Source organism: Salmo trutta, chromosome 18 (genome assembly GCF_901001165.1).
Source record: "Salmo trutta chromosome 18, fSalTru1.1, whole genome shotgun sequence".
NCBI classification, from domain to species: Eukaryota; Metazoa; Chordata; class Actinopteri; order Salmoniformes; family Salmonidae; genus Salmo; species Salmo trutta.
This window is the reverse complement of record NC_042974.1, coordinates 27541685-27556602: the sequence shown is the minus strand read 5'-3', so window position 1 is coordinate 27556602 and position 14918 is coordinate 27541685. Positions and strand designations below refer to the sequence as shown.

Here is a 14918-nt window from a genome sequence, read left to right as displayed (position 1 = left end):
CGGGGGTACAGGTTAGTCAAGGTAATTTCTACATGTAGGTAGGGGTAAAGTGACTATGCATAGATAATTAACAGCGAGTAGCAAGACTGTAAAAATAAAAGGGGTGGGTCAATGTAATTTGTCTGGGTGGCCATTTGATACATTTTTGTAATTCATTTGTTAAGCAGTCTTATGGCTTGGGGGAAGAAGCTGTTAAGGAGCCTTTTGGTCCTAGACTTGGAGCTCCGGTACCACTTGGCGTGCGGAAGCGGAGAGAACAGTCTATGACTTGGGTGACTGGAGTCTTTGACAATTTTTTGGGCCTTCCTCTGACACCGCCTAGTATATAGGTCCTGGATGGCAGGAAGCTTGGCCCCAGTGATGTACTGGGCGTACGCACCACCCTCTGTAGGGCCTTATGGGCGGATTGTTGTGGAAATTCTAACCAAAAGGAAGAGGGACTGTATATTCTTCAAACAACAACTTTATAAGATTTGCAAAAATGGAGCGGTTAACAATCACTCAATGGTGCAGAGTTAAGGGCCCAACGAACAGAGTTGGCTCTCGGCTTTTATAGAAAAAGTACAACCTCTTTCTATACATGGCAGTTAACAGATAGTAAAACACGGGGTGTGTCACATGATACGGTTGCACCCAAACGGTTCTTAGCTGTACGCCCAGTCTTATGATTAAGTCACCCAAAGACAAGTTTGTATCTGGTTAGAAACAAACATAAGCATATAACAAGAGATAGTTCTCTAAGTAAAAAACAGCGTAGCTTGTCTAATTTGTAATTTTCCACCACATTTCCTCCCCGTTTCAACCTAAAGGAAAATGACTTCCAAGCATTTTCATCAAACAAGCATTAACATGAGGGAAAAGGTTAGATGTTCTTACACTTAGTACATTACAATTGTAAATTACCCGTTGTCATTGAGTTTCAAACCTTCACATAATGAATTGCACCATGATGGCAGTGGCCCATAACTCAACCTTGGGAGCACCATTTTTCAGAACCTGCATCGTGGGCATGGCCTATGGACATGCTGCACCATTTGAGTCAATGTTTTCACCTCAGCGTTCTGTATTATCATTGTCTTCATCAGACATGTAAATAGGGTTCTGGGGCGTCTACTTCAGGGGTCAGTAATGGCATGGCGAGAACAGGACTTAGGATCCCTAGTAAATTATTTTAAATTCATTTTTTATTTTTTTACCAACAAACCGCTACTGCCTTCGAAATAAAGCTTTTTTTGATGAAAATGAAAACGTGTCTTTCACGAGGTAGCTGTAATAACATGTTGAACTAAATCTAGGTTGTGCCTTTAGATTTTGAGAAAATGAACAACTGACTTCCTGACCCCCGTTACCACGGTAACCTCCCACCCTTAAAGGGCTGAACATTTTGTCTCTGATATTTTGATTAAAAGACTCCAGTCACAAATGAAATTGAGCAATATGCCACATTACTTCTTACTAATACATTTCTTGTTTTAGAAACATTACAAAGCATAGTCATCTGTTTTTTTATGTAATTATGGCAAAGAAATATTTTGTCTGGTAAAATATCTGGCTAATAGATTTTTGAGTCTACCTGCCACAGTGGCTGGTGGACCAAAATGTTAATTTTAGGCCCTGCAGGCGACACATGGGGTCACAAACCCTAGTTTGGGAAACTCTGGCCTAAATGGCTAGGGCTGAATTGAAATGTTTCTTACAGAAGAAATACTGTATGAAACACGTAAGCATGTTAGCAATTCAAAGTGAGATTATGGGAAAACTATTAGACCAAAGTTGAAGACACAACAGTTCACAAGGCTGAATCCAAACATTACACTGTTGATTTTATGTGCATTTTTTATTTACTGTACTCATTTGTTGATCACGAATTGTGAAAATACCCTGGATACATTCAGTAATGGAAAATACCCTGGATACATTCAGTAATGGAAAATACCCTGGATACATTCAGTAATGGAAAATACCCTGGATACATTCAGTAATGGAAAATACCCTGGATACATTCAGTAATGGAAAATGTGGTCTAGGTGCAACACAAGAAATGACAAGGGTTTGTGTGAGAGGACTAAACTGGTGTACAGTTCATAGGTCATTTCAGTGCACTTTTATGACTCAAAGAAGAGTCTAACTGTAAAACGCTTCTTTGAGCTCTCCCAGTTGTGCTTTTTAGGAACTAGAGCAAGCCCATGTGTTCTTGGGTAAGGTGGGCATGATTTGACAGCTTGCTCTATTGCCAACATGATTTAGCGACGTTATAAAATACGATCTTACGGTGTTGGGCTTTCACAAGGCAATTCAGAGAAACTGATCATCATTCTGGTGTGTGTAGGAGTCATGAGTGCATTCAGGTGTGTGTTCCGTGGCAAACTTTTTTCACTTTAGCTAAACGGGCTCATTCTGTTCAAAACAACCCAGGGTATTATACCATGTCATCTTGTAACTGTACATCAAACATAGTGATCATAAATGTTGACACAGGATATGACATGAGTTTCATGATATGGAAATGTGAAGGGCAACTTCTTGTCGCGTGCGGTTTTCAAGTTCAGAACGGCTGTCAGTCAAAACCCTTGAAGCGCAGAGCCTGACCTCGAACTTCATTTATAGCATGTTACTGTACAGCTCCGCATTCCAATTTCGGTGCTTATCAGTGCCCAAATCTGCATTTTTATTTAATTTTTTTAAGTGTGAAGGGCTACCATTATGCAACACACTAGTCACACACTCTAGATCACGTGTCTAACTTATTCTACGGAGGGCCGAGTGTCTGCGGGTTTTCGCTCCTCCCTTGTACTCGATTGATTAATGGAGGTCACTAATTAGTAAAGAACTCCCTTCACCTGGTTGTCTAGGTCTTAATTGAAAGGAAAAACAAAAAGCCAGCAGACACTAGGCCCTCCATGGAATGAATTTGACATCCCATCTCTAGATAGACTGAATTCCTCCATGGTACAGTGTGGGGCCCTCTGCGTTAGTAGAGACGTGGCATTTCTCTCAGGTCCGTGAAGGGGCTGACGACTACAGGAGACCTTGATGTTCATTGTCCAGGAGAGGGGGAGGGGGGGGGGTGTATATGACACTTTATCCTCAATGTTAGCCATGGACAAAATGTTGGGATCACAAAATGACAGACCAAGTGTATAATGTTTTCTGAAGTTAAGAATCACTAGCTATCACCAACCCCATTCCTGGAGCGCTACCCTCCTGTCGGTTTTCGATCCAACCCCAGTTGTAACTAACCTGAATTAGCTTTTCAACCAGCTAATTATTAGAATCAGACGTGCTAAATTAGGGTTGGAGTGAACCTACACGACGGTAGCTCTCGAGGAACAGGGTTGGAGAGCCCTGATCTAGCCTAACCCCCAGACATGCAGCATACCATTGATCTCACCCCCTGCTCTCTCTCTCTCTCTCTCTCATCCTCAGATGCACCTCTTATCGACCGGGAAGAGCTGTTTGTGCAGAAGCTGCGCCAGTGCTGCGTACTCTTTGACTTTGTCACGGACCCCCTAAGTGACCTGAAGTACAAGGAGGTGAAGCGTGCTGGTCTGAATGAGATGGTGGAGTACATCACGCACAACCGCGACGTGGTCACCGAGTCCATCTATCCCGAGGGTGTCATCATGGTAAGAAGAGAACACACACACACACACAAACTCTAGTGAACATGCAAGCAGTCACACCACAGTCACAAGAGCATTCGGAAAGTATTCAGACCCCTTGACTTTTTCCACATTTTGTTACGTTACAGCCTTATTCTAAAATTGATTACATTTTTTTTTTGACTACACACAATACCCCATAATGACAAAGCAAAAACTGTTTTTTAGAAATGTTTTACATAAGTATTCAGACCCTTTACTCAGTACTTTGTTGATTGCAGCCTTGAGTCTTCTTGGTTATGACGCTACAAGCTTGGCACACCTGTATTTGGAGAGTTTCTCCCATGTTTCTCTGCAGATCATCTCAAGCTTTGTCAGGTTGGATGGGGATGGTCGCTGCACAGCTATTTTCAGGTCTCTCCAGAGATGTTTGATCGGGGTAAGTCCCCATCCAACCTGACAGAGCTTGAGATGATCTGCAGAGAAGAATGAGAATCTTACCAAATACAGGTGTGCCAAGCTTGTAGCGTCATACCCAAGAAGACTCAAGGCTGTAAAGCGGTGCTTCAACAAAGTACTGAGTAAAGAGTCTTAATACTTATGTACATGTGATATTTCCGTTTCATTTTTATTTGGTATTAATTTGCAAAAATGTCTAAACCTGTTTTTGCTTTGTCATTATGGAGTATTGTGTGTAAATTGATGAGGGGGAAAAATGTATTTAATCCATTGTAAATAAGGCTGTAACGTAACAAAATGTGAAAAAAGGAACGGGTCTGAATACTTTCCGAATACACTGTACACTTTGACAGTGTGGAAGGGCCAACATTTAATCACATGTGGGTGTAAACATGCTGTCACCTCACCATGCTACATCCTGACTTTGTAATAACTTCTGCCTGGCCTCGCTCAGGATTCATCAAACCCTTGAGGAGCTTCCAAAGTCCATTATTTATTTTGGTGATGAGTCAGATCGAGCCAAATCCCTCCGGAAGCCTTTAAGCCTGGCATCTCTCCCTCTCTCCTCCCCTTGTCATACACTCTTACTCTCTCCTCCCCTCTGAGTTACACCTACCCTCTCTCCTGCCTCCTGGAGTATTCTTTCCTAACTCCTCCCTGCTGGGGTATTTTATCCTACCTCCTGGGGTATTCTCCCTCTCCCCTCCCTACTGAGGTATTTTCTACATCCCTCCTTCCCCTTGTAGTTTACTCCTCCCCTCAGTAAATCTAATGTATTTATAAAGCCCTTTTTGCATCAGCCGATGTCACAAAGTGCTATACAGAAACCCAGCCTAAAACCCCAAACAGCAAGCAATGCAGATGTAGAAGCACAGTGTCTAGGAAAAACTCCCTAGAAAGGTGGGAACCTAGGAAGAAACCTAGAGAGGAACCAGGCTCGGAGGGGTGGCCAGTCCTCTTCTGGCTGTGCCGGGTGGAGATTATAACAGTACATGGCCAAGATGTTCAACATTCATAGATGACCAGCAGCGTCAGATAATAATAATCACAGTGGTTGTAGAGGGTCCAACAGGTCAGCACCTCAAGAGTAAATGTCAGTTGGCTTTTCATAGCCGATCATTCAGAGTTCGAGACAGCAGGTGCGGTGGAGAGAAAGAGTCGAAAACAGCAGGTCCGGGACAAGGTAGCACGTCCGGTAAACAGGTCAGGGTTCCGTAGCTGCAGGCAGAACATTTGAAACTGGAGCAGCAGCACGATCAGGTGGACTTGGGACAGCAAGGAGTCAATCAGCCAGGTAGTCCTGAGGCATGGTCCTAGGGCTCAGGTCCTCAGACGGGGGGAGAGAGAGAGAGAATTAGAGAGAGCATACTTCAATTCACACAAGACAATGGATAAGACCGTAGAAATACTCCAGATATAACAGACTGACCCTAGCCCCCCGACACAAACTATTGCTGCATAAATAATGGAGGCTGAGACAGGAGGGGTCGGGAGACACTGTGGCCGCGTCCGACGATACCCCCGGACAGGGCCAACCAGGCAGGATATAACCCCACCCATTTTGCCAAAACACAGCCCCCACACCACTAGAGTGATATTTTCAAACCACTTACTACCCTCAGACAAGGCAGAGTATAGCCCACAACGATCTCCCCCACGGCACGAACCCGAGGGGGGGCGCCAACCCGGACAAGATGATCACATCAGTGACTCAACCCACTCAAGTGACGCACCCCTCCTAGGGACGACATGGAAGAGCACCAGTAAGCCAGTGACTCAGCCCCTGTAATAGGGTTAGAGGCAGAGAATCCCAGTGGAGAGAGGGGAACCGGCCAGGCAGAGACAGCAAGGGCGGTTCGTTGCTCCAGTGCCTTTCCGTTCACCTTCACAACCCTGGGCCAGACTACACTCAATCATAGGACCTACTGAAGAGATGAGTCTTCAATAAAGACTTAAAGGTCGAGACCGAGTCAGCGCCTCTCACAGGGATAGGCAGACCATTCCATAAAATGGAGCTCTATAGGAAAAAGCCCTGCCTCCAGCTGTTTGCTTAGAAATTCTAGGGACAATGAGGCATGCTTCTTGTGACCGTAGTGTACGTGTAGGTATGTACGGCAGGACCAAATTGGAAAGATAGGTAGGAGCAAGCCCATGTAATGCTTTGTAGCTTAGCAGTAAAACCTTGAAATCAGCCGTAGCCTTAACAGGAAGCCTGAGGCTAGCACAGGAGTAATATGATCACATTTTTTGGTTCTAGTCAAGATTCTAGCAGCCGTGTTTAGCACTAACTGAAGTTTATTTAGTGCTTTATCCCGTTAGCCGGAAAGTAGAGCATTGCAGTAGTCTAATCTAGAAGTGACAAAAGTATGGATACATTTTTCTGCATCATTTTTGGACAAAGTTTCTGATTTTTGCAATGTTACGTAGATGGAAAAAAGCTGTCCTTGAAACAGTCTTGATATGTTTGTCAAAAGAGAGATCAGGGTCCAGAGTAACGCCGAGGTCCTTCACAGTTTAATTTGAGTGTACAACCATCAAGATGAATTGTCAGATCCAACACGAGATCTCTTTGTTTCTTGGGACCTAGAACTAGTATCTCAGTTTTGTCCCAGTTTAAAAGTAAAACATTTGCCGCCACCCACTTCCTTATGTCTGAAACACAGGCTTCCAGGGAGGGCAATTTTGGGTGGTACAGGCTGGCTAACAGCCTGCTGCCTGGCCTGCACCCTATCTCATTGTGGAGCTAGAGAAGTTAGAACCCTGTCTACCTCTGAGGCACTCTCTCCCTCTCCGCTTGTGACACATTTTTGCGCTGTGCTCAACGAGTAATAAGTGTGCGCTGGGGAATGATCAATTATCCACCACCTTCTCCCTTTCATCGTTCTGCTGTCGTCTCTCCCTCTCTCTCCCGTTGTGAGTGTTCTGTAATGATGTTGAGGTGCGGCTCTGGAGCTGTGGATCCAGGCAGGCTATTTCCAGCATCTCTCTTTCCTCAGTGCCAGAGGGGCTCTGTGTGGTGGCAGCCTCAGGCCCAGACCTGGAAGTAGGTGCTGGGGAAGTGTTGCTTTTATGTCAGCTGCAGGGATGCTGGCAGAAGGATGCTGCTCAGCTGCAGCTCTCCCAGTGGCAGTGTTAACTTCTCTAGGGTATGTGGGATGGTAGCGTCCCACCTCGCCAACAGCCAGTGAAATTGCAGGGCGCCAAATTCAAAACAACAAAAATCTCATAATTCAAATTTCTCACACATACAAGTATTATACACCATTTTAAACATAATCTTCTCGTTAATCCAACCACACTGTCTGATTTCAAAGCATAGCATTAGATTATGTTAGGACAGCACCTAGACAAGAAAAACCACACAGCCATTTTCCAAGCAAGGAGAGGCGTCACAAAAATCAGAAATACAGCTAAAATGAATCACTAACCTTTGATCTTCATCAGATGGCACTCATAGGACTTCATGTTACACAATACATGTATGTTTTGCTCGATAAAGTTCATATTTATATCCAAAAACCCCATTTTACATTGGCGTTTAATGTTCAGAAATGTTTTGCCTCCCAAAACTTCCGGTGAAGGAGCACATCCATTTCCAGAAATACTCATCATAAACATTGATAAAATATACAACTGTTATTCAAAGAATTATAGATACACTTCTCCTAAATGCAACCGCTGTGTCAGATTTCAAAAAAGATTTACAGCGAAAGCACACTTTGCAATAATCTGAGTACAGCGCTCAGTCACAAAACCAAACACGCCATTTTGTGGAGTCAACAAAACTCAGAAATAGCATTATAAATATTCACTTACCTTTGATCTTCATCGGAATGCACTCCCAGGAATCCCAGTTCCACAATAAATGTTCATTTGTTTCGATAAAGTCCATATTTATGTCCAAATACCTCCCTTTTGTTCGCGCGTTCAGTCGAGTAATCCAAATGCACTGTGCTCGCGCAGTAAGCTCAGACGAAAAGTCAAAAAAGTTATATTACAGTTCGTAGAAACATGTCAAACGATGTATAGAATCAATCTTTAGGATGTTTTTATCATAAATCTTCCATAATATTCCAACCGGACGATTCCTTTGTCTTCAAAAAGGAAAAGGAACACAGCTAACTCTCACGGGAGCGCGCGCCACTGAGCTCATGTCATTTTCTCAGTCATCTGATTCCAAGACCTCTTATTCTCTCCCCATTCACAGTAGAAGCATGAAACAACGTTCTAAAGACTGTTGACATCTAGTGGAAGCCGTAGGAAGTGCAAAATGACCCCACAGACACTGTATATTGGATAGGGAATCACTTGAAAATCTACAAACCTCAGATTTCCACACTTCCTGGTTGGATTTTTTTCTCAGGGTTTTGCCTGCCATATGAGTTCTGTTATACTCACAGACATCATTCAAACAGTTTTAGAAACTTCAGTGTTTTCTATCCAAATCTACTAATAATATGCATATCCTACCTTCTGGGACTGAGTAGCAGGCAGTTTACTACGGGCACGCTTTACATCCGGACGTCAAAATACTGCCCCTACCCAAGAGAGATAAACAGGGCTAACCTAAACAGCTTTTACCAGGGCCCACTTGGGTCCTCTCTCGACACCACCCGTTTGTCAAATGATTTGTGCTCTGGTCCAATGAATGCCATTCCTTTTGTGTGGTATAAGACTATCAGATGGATTGTGCTGTGTTTTCGGATGATAGCTTTAGCGTTGTTGATTGTTGCCATGTTGACTGACAACCTCTCCTCTGCCTTGTTCAGTTTTCCATCAACCTGTTCAGGACCCTACCACCATCCTCCAACCCCACGGGGGCTGAGTTTGACCCAGAAGAGGACGAGCCCACACTGGAGGCTGCTTGGCCACACCTACAGGTGACTTTTTTTTTTTCTTCTTCTTGAATTTAGAATTTTAAAACTAGAAAAAAGTTATTTCCATGCAGTATTGTCAGCCTCAAATCACACCAACGTTTGTCCTCTTTTGCTTCTTCTCTCCAGCTGGTTTATGAATTCTTCTTACGATTCCTGGAGTCCCCTGATTTCCAGCCTAATGTCGCCAAAAAATACATTGACCAAAAGTTTGTACTGTCTGTAAGTATCCCTCTGGTTACAACACAAACTGTGCTCCCTGTAACTGCTGAGCTGTTGAAATAGCTAACCCTTTACACTCGTGGGACTTGACCTATATGGATGGGGCTAAATTGAAATGTTTTTTACAAAATAAATATGAAATACATATGCATGGTATCAATTGAAACGGAACAGTTTGGAGATTATGGGGAAATTATTAGACAAAAGTTGAGCACACAACAGGAACAGGGAATCCAAATATTACACTGTTGATTTTATGTGCATTTTACATTTACCGCACTTTTTGCCACATTTGTTGATAACAAAATCTGAAAATACTCTGGATACATTCAGTAACATAAGACTATTCCTAGGAAATGTTGGGTAGGTGCAACATAAGACAAAAAATGGACAAGGGCTTGAGTGAGAGGACTAACTGGTGTCTCCAGGTGTCCAAGCACCTCTCCAAAGTGTGCACAGTTCCTAAGCTATTTCAATGCACTTTTATGACATAAAGAAGAGTCTTCAACTATAAGGTGCTTTTTTGAGCTCTCCTAGCTATGCCGTTGAGGAACTAGAGCAAGTACACTTATATTGTTTTGTTTGGAACACAACCCTGTATCCCCGCCATCACTGTTGTTGTTTACGTAATCCAAAAACGGCGATCTGGGTCAGGTGGGCATCGTTTAAAAGCTTGTTCTATTGCCAACATGACTAGATCTTACAGTGTTAGGCTTTCAAAAGACAATTCAGAGAAACCGATTGTAATTTTGGTGCGAATAGAAGCAAAAGTCATGTGTGCATTCAGGTGTGTGTTCTGCGGCAAATTTTCTTCACAGTAGACAAACGGACTCATTCCGTTCAGAACTACTCAGGGTATGACGCCATGTCATCTTGTAAACTGTACGTCAAGCATGGTGATCGAAAACGTTACGACATGAGTTTTATGATATGGAAATGTGAAGAGCATTTGGCTCGCTTGTATGACATCAAAGCGGTATTTATTGTAATCCTCAAGGTCTCATCTTTCAAAGTCCATTGAGTCCTCTTAATTTACAGCATTTCCCTCACTTCAACAACAAAAGATTTGCAAAAGTTGTCCAATTTAACGGGAGGGATGGGAACTACTTGTCGCGTGCTGGGCTCAGGTTCAGAACGGCTGTCAGTCAAAGCACACACCGCACTGTGACGCGCAGAGCCTGAGCTCTGACGTCATTTATAACATGTTACTGTACAGCCACTGTGTTCCAATTTAGGCGCTTATCAATGACAAAATCTGCCACTACTTGGCAGTATGAGTAAAATCCTAGCGCCCAGGCAGTCAGGAATGATGCTGTTTACGTGTGTGTGAAATCAAATCACATTTTAGTGGTCACACATATTTAGCAGATGTTATTGCGGGTGTAGCGAAAGGCTAGCTCCAACAGTGCAGTAGTATTTATAGTTCACAACGATACAAGAAATATCTAAATATTAGGACGAGCAATGTCGGAGTGGCATTGACTAAAATACAGTAGAATATAATAGAGCATTCACATTTTAGAAATGAGTAAAGCAGTATGTAAACATTTATTAAAGTGACTAGTGTTCCATTTATTAAAGTTACTAGTGATTCTATGTACATAGGGCAGCAGCCTCAAAGGTGCAGGGTTGAGGAACCGGGTGGTAGCCATCTAGTGATGTGTGTGTAGAATGTCTATGTGTCTGTGTGTTTACTCATACCCTGGCCAGCCTCTGTCTCACTCCCACACAGTAGAGAGACATGAGAGCTGAGAGGGAATTAGCAGGGATCACTCTGCTCCATCTGATCACATGATGCTTCCCATCCACCGCTGCTGGGAATGGATATTAATAAGGACTTTAGTCGGCCTACTCACTTTGAGTGCCGGCCTGGGCTCCAAACACACATTGTGTTATGGGGAAACCCAGCCGCTATGAAATCTCATAGCAATCTAATTTTGTTTTCACCGCACCACCTGATACTGTGTGCTACGTTGTCTTGAACACTTCAGCGTGTTGGTCAATGAAAGTCGCGTGTGTTTTGTCTGATCATGAGTATTTTCGACCTTTGCCTGATTTACAAGTATTTTTACTCCTACAATTGCAAGCATCCCATTTGTATCTTTTGTATTGAATACAGTGCTAGTTTCTCGAATACCGGTGCATTGATGTTTGAATACCGGTGCATTGATGTTCCTCCCCCCTTCCTCCCCACAGCTACTGGAGCTGTTTGACAGTGAAGACCCCAGGGAGCGGGACTTCCTGAAGACCATCCTCCACAGGATCTACGGCAAGTTCCTGGGTCTCCGGGCCTACATCCGCAGACAGATCAACAACATATTCTACAGGTGAGAGAGATGGATTTTTATACCTCCTTCCACCCCAGGTATGTCGGTCCATAGAAATGGAATTACAGGTACACTCCATGTGGCTGGCGGTCCACCTGACACAGGACGTTGACTTGTTTGGGGGGGGGGGGGCCTGTTTTTAGTTATTCTATTTCTATGTGTCTGTCTCGCCATTGAAATCTATTCAGTGTTTGAGAGAGTCTGTCAGTTCTTGTGGAGAATATATAATGTAACTGCAACACAGAAGACCCGCAAGGTTGTCAAATGATGAGGTTGTATGTAGAAAATGTGTCAGTATATCTGTTGTCTGTGCCATTTTAGTTGACCTTGGCCTGCTCTCATATTGCAGGTTTATATATGAAACCGAGCATCACAATGGAATCGCCGAGCTCTTAGAAATCTTAGGAAGGTGAGTGCACGGTGAACTATCCCGTCAACACATAATCTCTTTTACAAAAAAAAAAAAAAAGATGAATCTTAAACAAGTCTTCCCTTATCCCCAGCATAATCAACGGCTTTGCCCTGCCATTGAAAGAGGAGCACAAAATGTTCTTGATTCGAGTGCTGCTGCCGCTTCACAAAGTGAAGTCACTCAGCGTCTACCACCCACAGGTACCATAGTGCTCTGAAAGGCCCCCTCCCTCAGAGTGTGTGGGTCAGACATGACTCTCCTATATCAGCTCCTGCTGAAATGCTCCCACTCGCACAACTTGTCTATCTCTCTCCACAGCTGGCGTATTGCGTCGTGCAGTTCTTGGAAAAGGACAGCAGTCTAACTGAACCAGTGAGTTTGGCATGTCTTCAAATGGGAATTGTCAGCCAAATATATGGTTTTATACAGAGTTAATATTGTGTAAATGATTTGACCCCCCAGGTGATCATGGGCTTGCTGAAGTTCTGGCCTAAGACCCACAGCCCCAAAGAGGTGATGTTCCTCAACGAGCTGGAGGAGATCCTGGACGTCATCGAGCCGTCTGAGTTCGTCAAGGTCATGGAGCCGCTGTTCAGACAGCTGGCCAAGTGTGTTTCCAGTCCACACTTCCAGGTACACTACACCTGCCTCATGCTAACTCACACTGCTGTGTTTACTCATTCAGCTTCACTGGCCCAAACATAACAGAATATGGCATTGCCTTCAGGAAGGAAAAAATAACATCATGCCAATTGAAAGTAATTTGTCTTAGAATCATGTGTGATATTCTGTCGTGAACAGAGTGAACAAGCGCAGGAACTATACCGTACCCACAATGGAAGAAGACTGCCTTGGTAGATTACAAGGGGCGTATTGTCTGATGGCCTCCTTTTTTGGGTGCTCAAGGTGGCAGAGAGGGCGCTGTACTACTGGAACAACGAGTACATCATGAGTCTGATCAGTGACAACGCCGCCAAGATCCTCCCCATCATGTTCCCTGCTCTCTACAAGAACTCCAAGAGCCACTGGAACAAGTATGACCCCTGCATCCAAGTCAATTTTAAAGATCAATCCTCCTGCTAAACTGATGTGCCTATTTGTCATAGCTGGGTTCGCATTTTGAGAGAAGAAATCAATTCATTGTTGTAATGGAAGAACAGATAATGCGCTTTGTGTAGAAATATTTTTCTCCCCCTAAAAATGGGATACTGGATCGTTTTCAATATAATCCAGGAAAAAAGTGGATGTCCAGCACTCTCTGAAAGATGCATTTCAATGATTCATTGGATGTTAACCTGCACATATTGCATTGTGTTAAATGCCCTTCCTATGTCTAGGACAATCCATGGGCTGATCTACAACGCCCTGAAGCTCTTCATGGAGATGAACCAGAAGCTGTTTGATGACTGCACCCAGCAGTACAAGGCTGAGAAACAGAAGTGAGTCCACTGGGTGTGCTCGGAGATCTGCATGGTCCTCTATTAAATCAGCATCTTCCCTTTATTCCCATGTAGAACTATTGATCCTCTCCCTCAAAGCACAGTAAAATGCCTAGCCAGCTAATTTCCTGGTTGGCTCCGACTCAAAGTAGTTTTTGTTGCTGATGTGTTTTCAGAGAGAAGTACAAGCTGAAGGAGCGTGAGGAGGTCTGGCACAAGATCGAGGAGCTGGCCAAGCATAACCCTCAGGTGATCCCTACTGCAGGATGCCAAAAACACCACATCCCCATCCCCATGCATTATGGAAAATTCCCATCACACTGTTCCAGGGAGTAGGCTCAGGAAACCAGGCTATGCTATTTATTTCCACATTACACATTTGTAGATGGACACTGCATCATTTTTTTAAGTGTGTTGTATGTAGTATCAAATGAATGGTCCCTAGCAACACGCTTCCTGTCTCATTATTCTCCAAATACATTCCATAATATCATTGTCGCCAGGAGCAACCGAAAGGGAGAAAAAAAACCTCCAGTCCTCAGTAATTATGTTGCTATGGTTGTGTGAAATTGTCTGTACAGTAAGAGGTGGAGGAGGGGATTTTGGGGGGTTTTAAACAGGGTTATGCTTGAATTAATTTGACTTTCTAAAGTCCTTTTGTTCCAGACACATCTAATTATCACCATTGATCATCTCTCGTGACTGATTCCCAGCTCCAAGGGCTCAGGAACAAAGAGCTGAATATTTAATTAAGAGGAATTGGGCTTTAGTGAATGTATCCCAGATAGGCGTGTGTGTCGGGAGCTGTGTTTCCATTAACATTTTCGAAAGTTCGCATAGAAAATAGATGCCACAATTGCCTGCTGCGGTGTTTCCATTTAGCTGTTTTGTGTTTATTAAAAACAGCTGGATGTAATGACGTCACCCCCACAACAACAAAATCAGCAAAAACCCAGATTTTCAAATACAAAATGATGGTTGAAGTGTTTCTATTATCCATTTAGGCAATTAATAAATTGGCAACAGCCTGTATGCCCTCCCACCTATCTGTTTCATGTCACGTAGCCCGCAAAAGCCAGCATGGATAGAATGCAAGAACTGACTAATATTTGCCATATTCTAATAATTCTAATGTGCCAACGTATGGCATCGGTCCGTGGCATGGTGAGACTTCCACTACTGTAGATCTGATATAATTAAATGGTGAAACTTGCATCCTGCCAATCAGAAAAGCAAGGCAAAGCAATTCGGGCATTCTTGAAAGTCAAGACAATCGTTGTCCTGCATGGAAACATCATTTTTTGAGTTGAAATATAGATTTAGAAAGCAGTAGGCATTTAGAAAATAAATGTGGAGTGGAGCTTTATAATCACGTGCTGACGTGCCCTGCGTCCCTTCAAAAATGATTCAGCAATCATCATTTATTTGCAAAACACTTTCCATCATTTGTCGCAATAAGGAAAGTTTGACAAATGAAAACAACGGATAGAACATTTCTCCGATAGCTGCTGTTTGCATTACACGTCGCAATGTTTCTTTGTTGTTGCGACATTGCGTTTGTCAAATAAACCTGGGTCAATGGA

General features: G+C 43.4%; 1 protein-coding gene across 1 annotated transcript in view; it reads left to right on the top strand.

Annotated features, from left to right (window-relative positions):
- LOC115153103 (serine/threonine-protein phosphatase 2A 56 kDa regulatory subunit delta isoform) overlaps window positions 1-14918 on the top strand; it is a 49490-nt gene that overhangs the window by 30419 nt on the left and 4153 nt on the right. Inside the window, exons 4-14 of the mRNA XM_029698166.1 lie at window positions 3427-3626; window positions 8831-8941; window positions 9065-9157; window positions 11354-11484; window positions 11834-11893; window positions 11988-12096; window positions 12215-12268; window positions 12359-12529; window positions 12803-12930; window positions 13234-13335; window positions 13512-13584. Of these exons, the coding sequence (XP_029554026.1) occupies window positions 3427-3626; window positions 8831-8941; window positions 9065-9157; window positions 11354-11484; window positions 11834-11893; window positions 11988-12096; window positions 12215-12268; window positions 12359-12529; window positions 12803-12930; window positions 13234-13335; window positions 13512-13584 (1232 nt within the window). The remainder of the gene's footprint in view (window positions 1-3426; window positions 3627-8830; window positions 8942-9064; window positions 9158-11353; window positions 11485-11833; window positions 11894-11987; window positions 12097-12214; window positions 12269-12358; window positions 12530-12802; window positions 12931-13233; window positions 13336-13511; window positions 13585-14918) is intronic.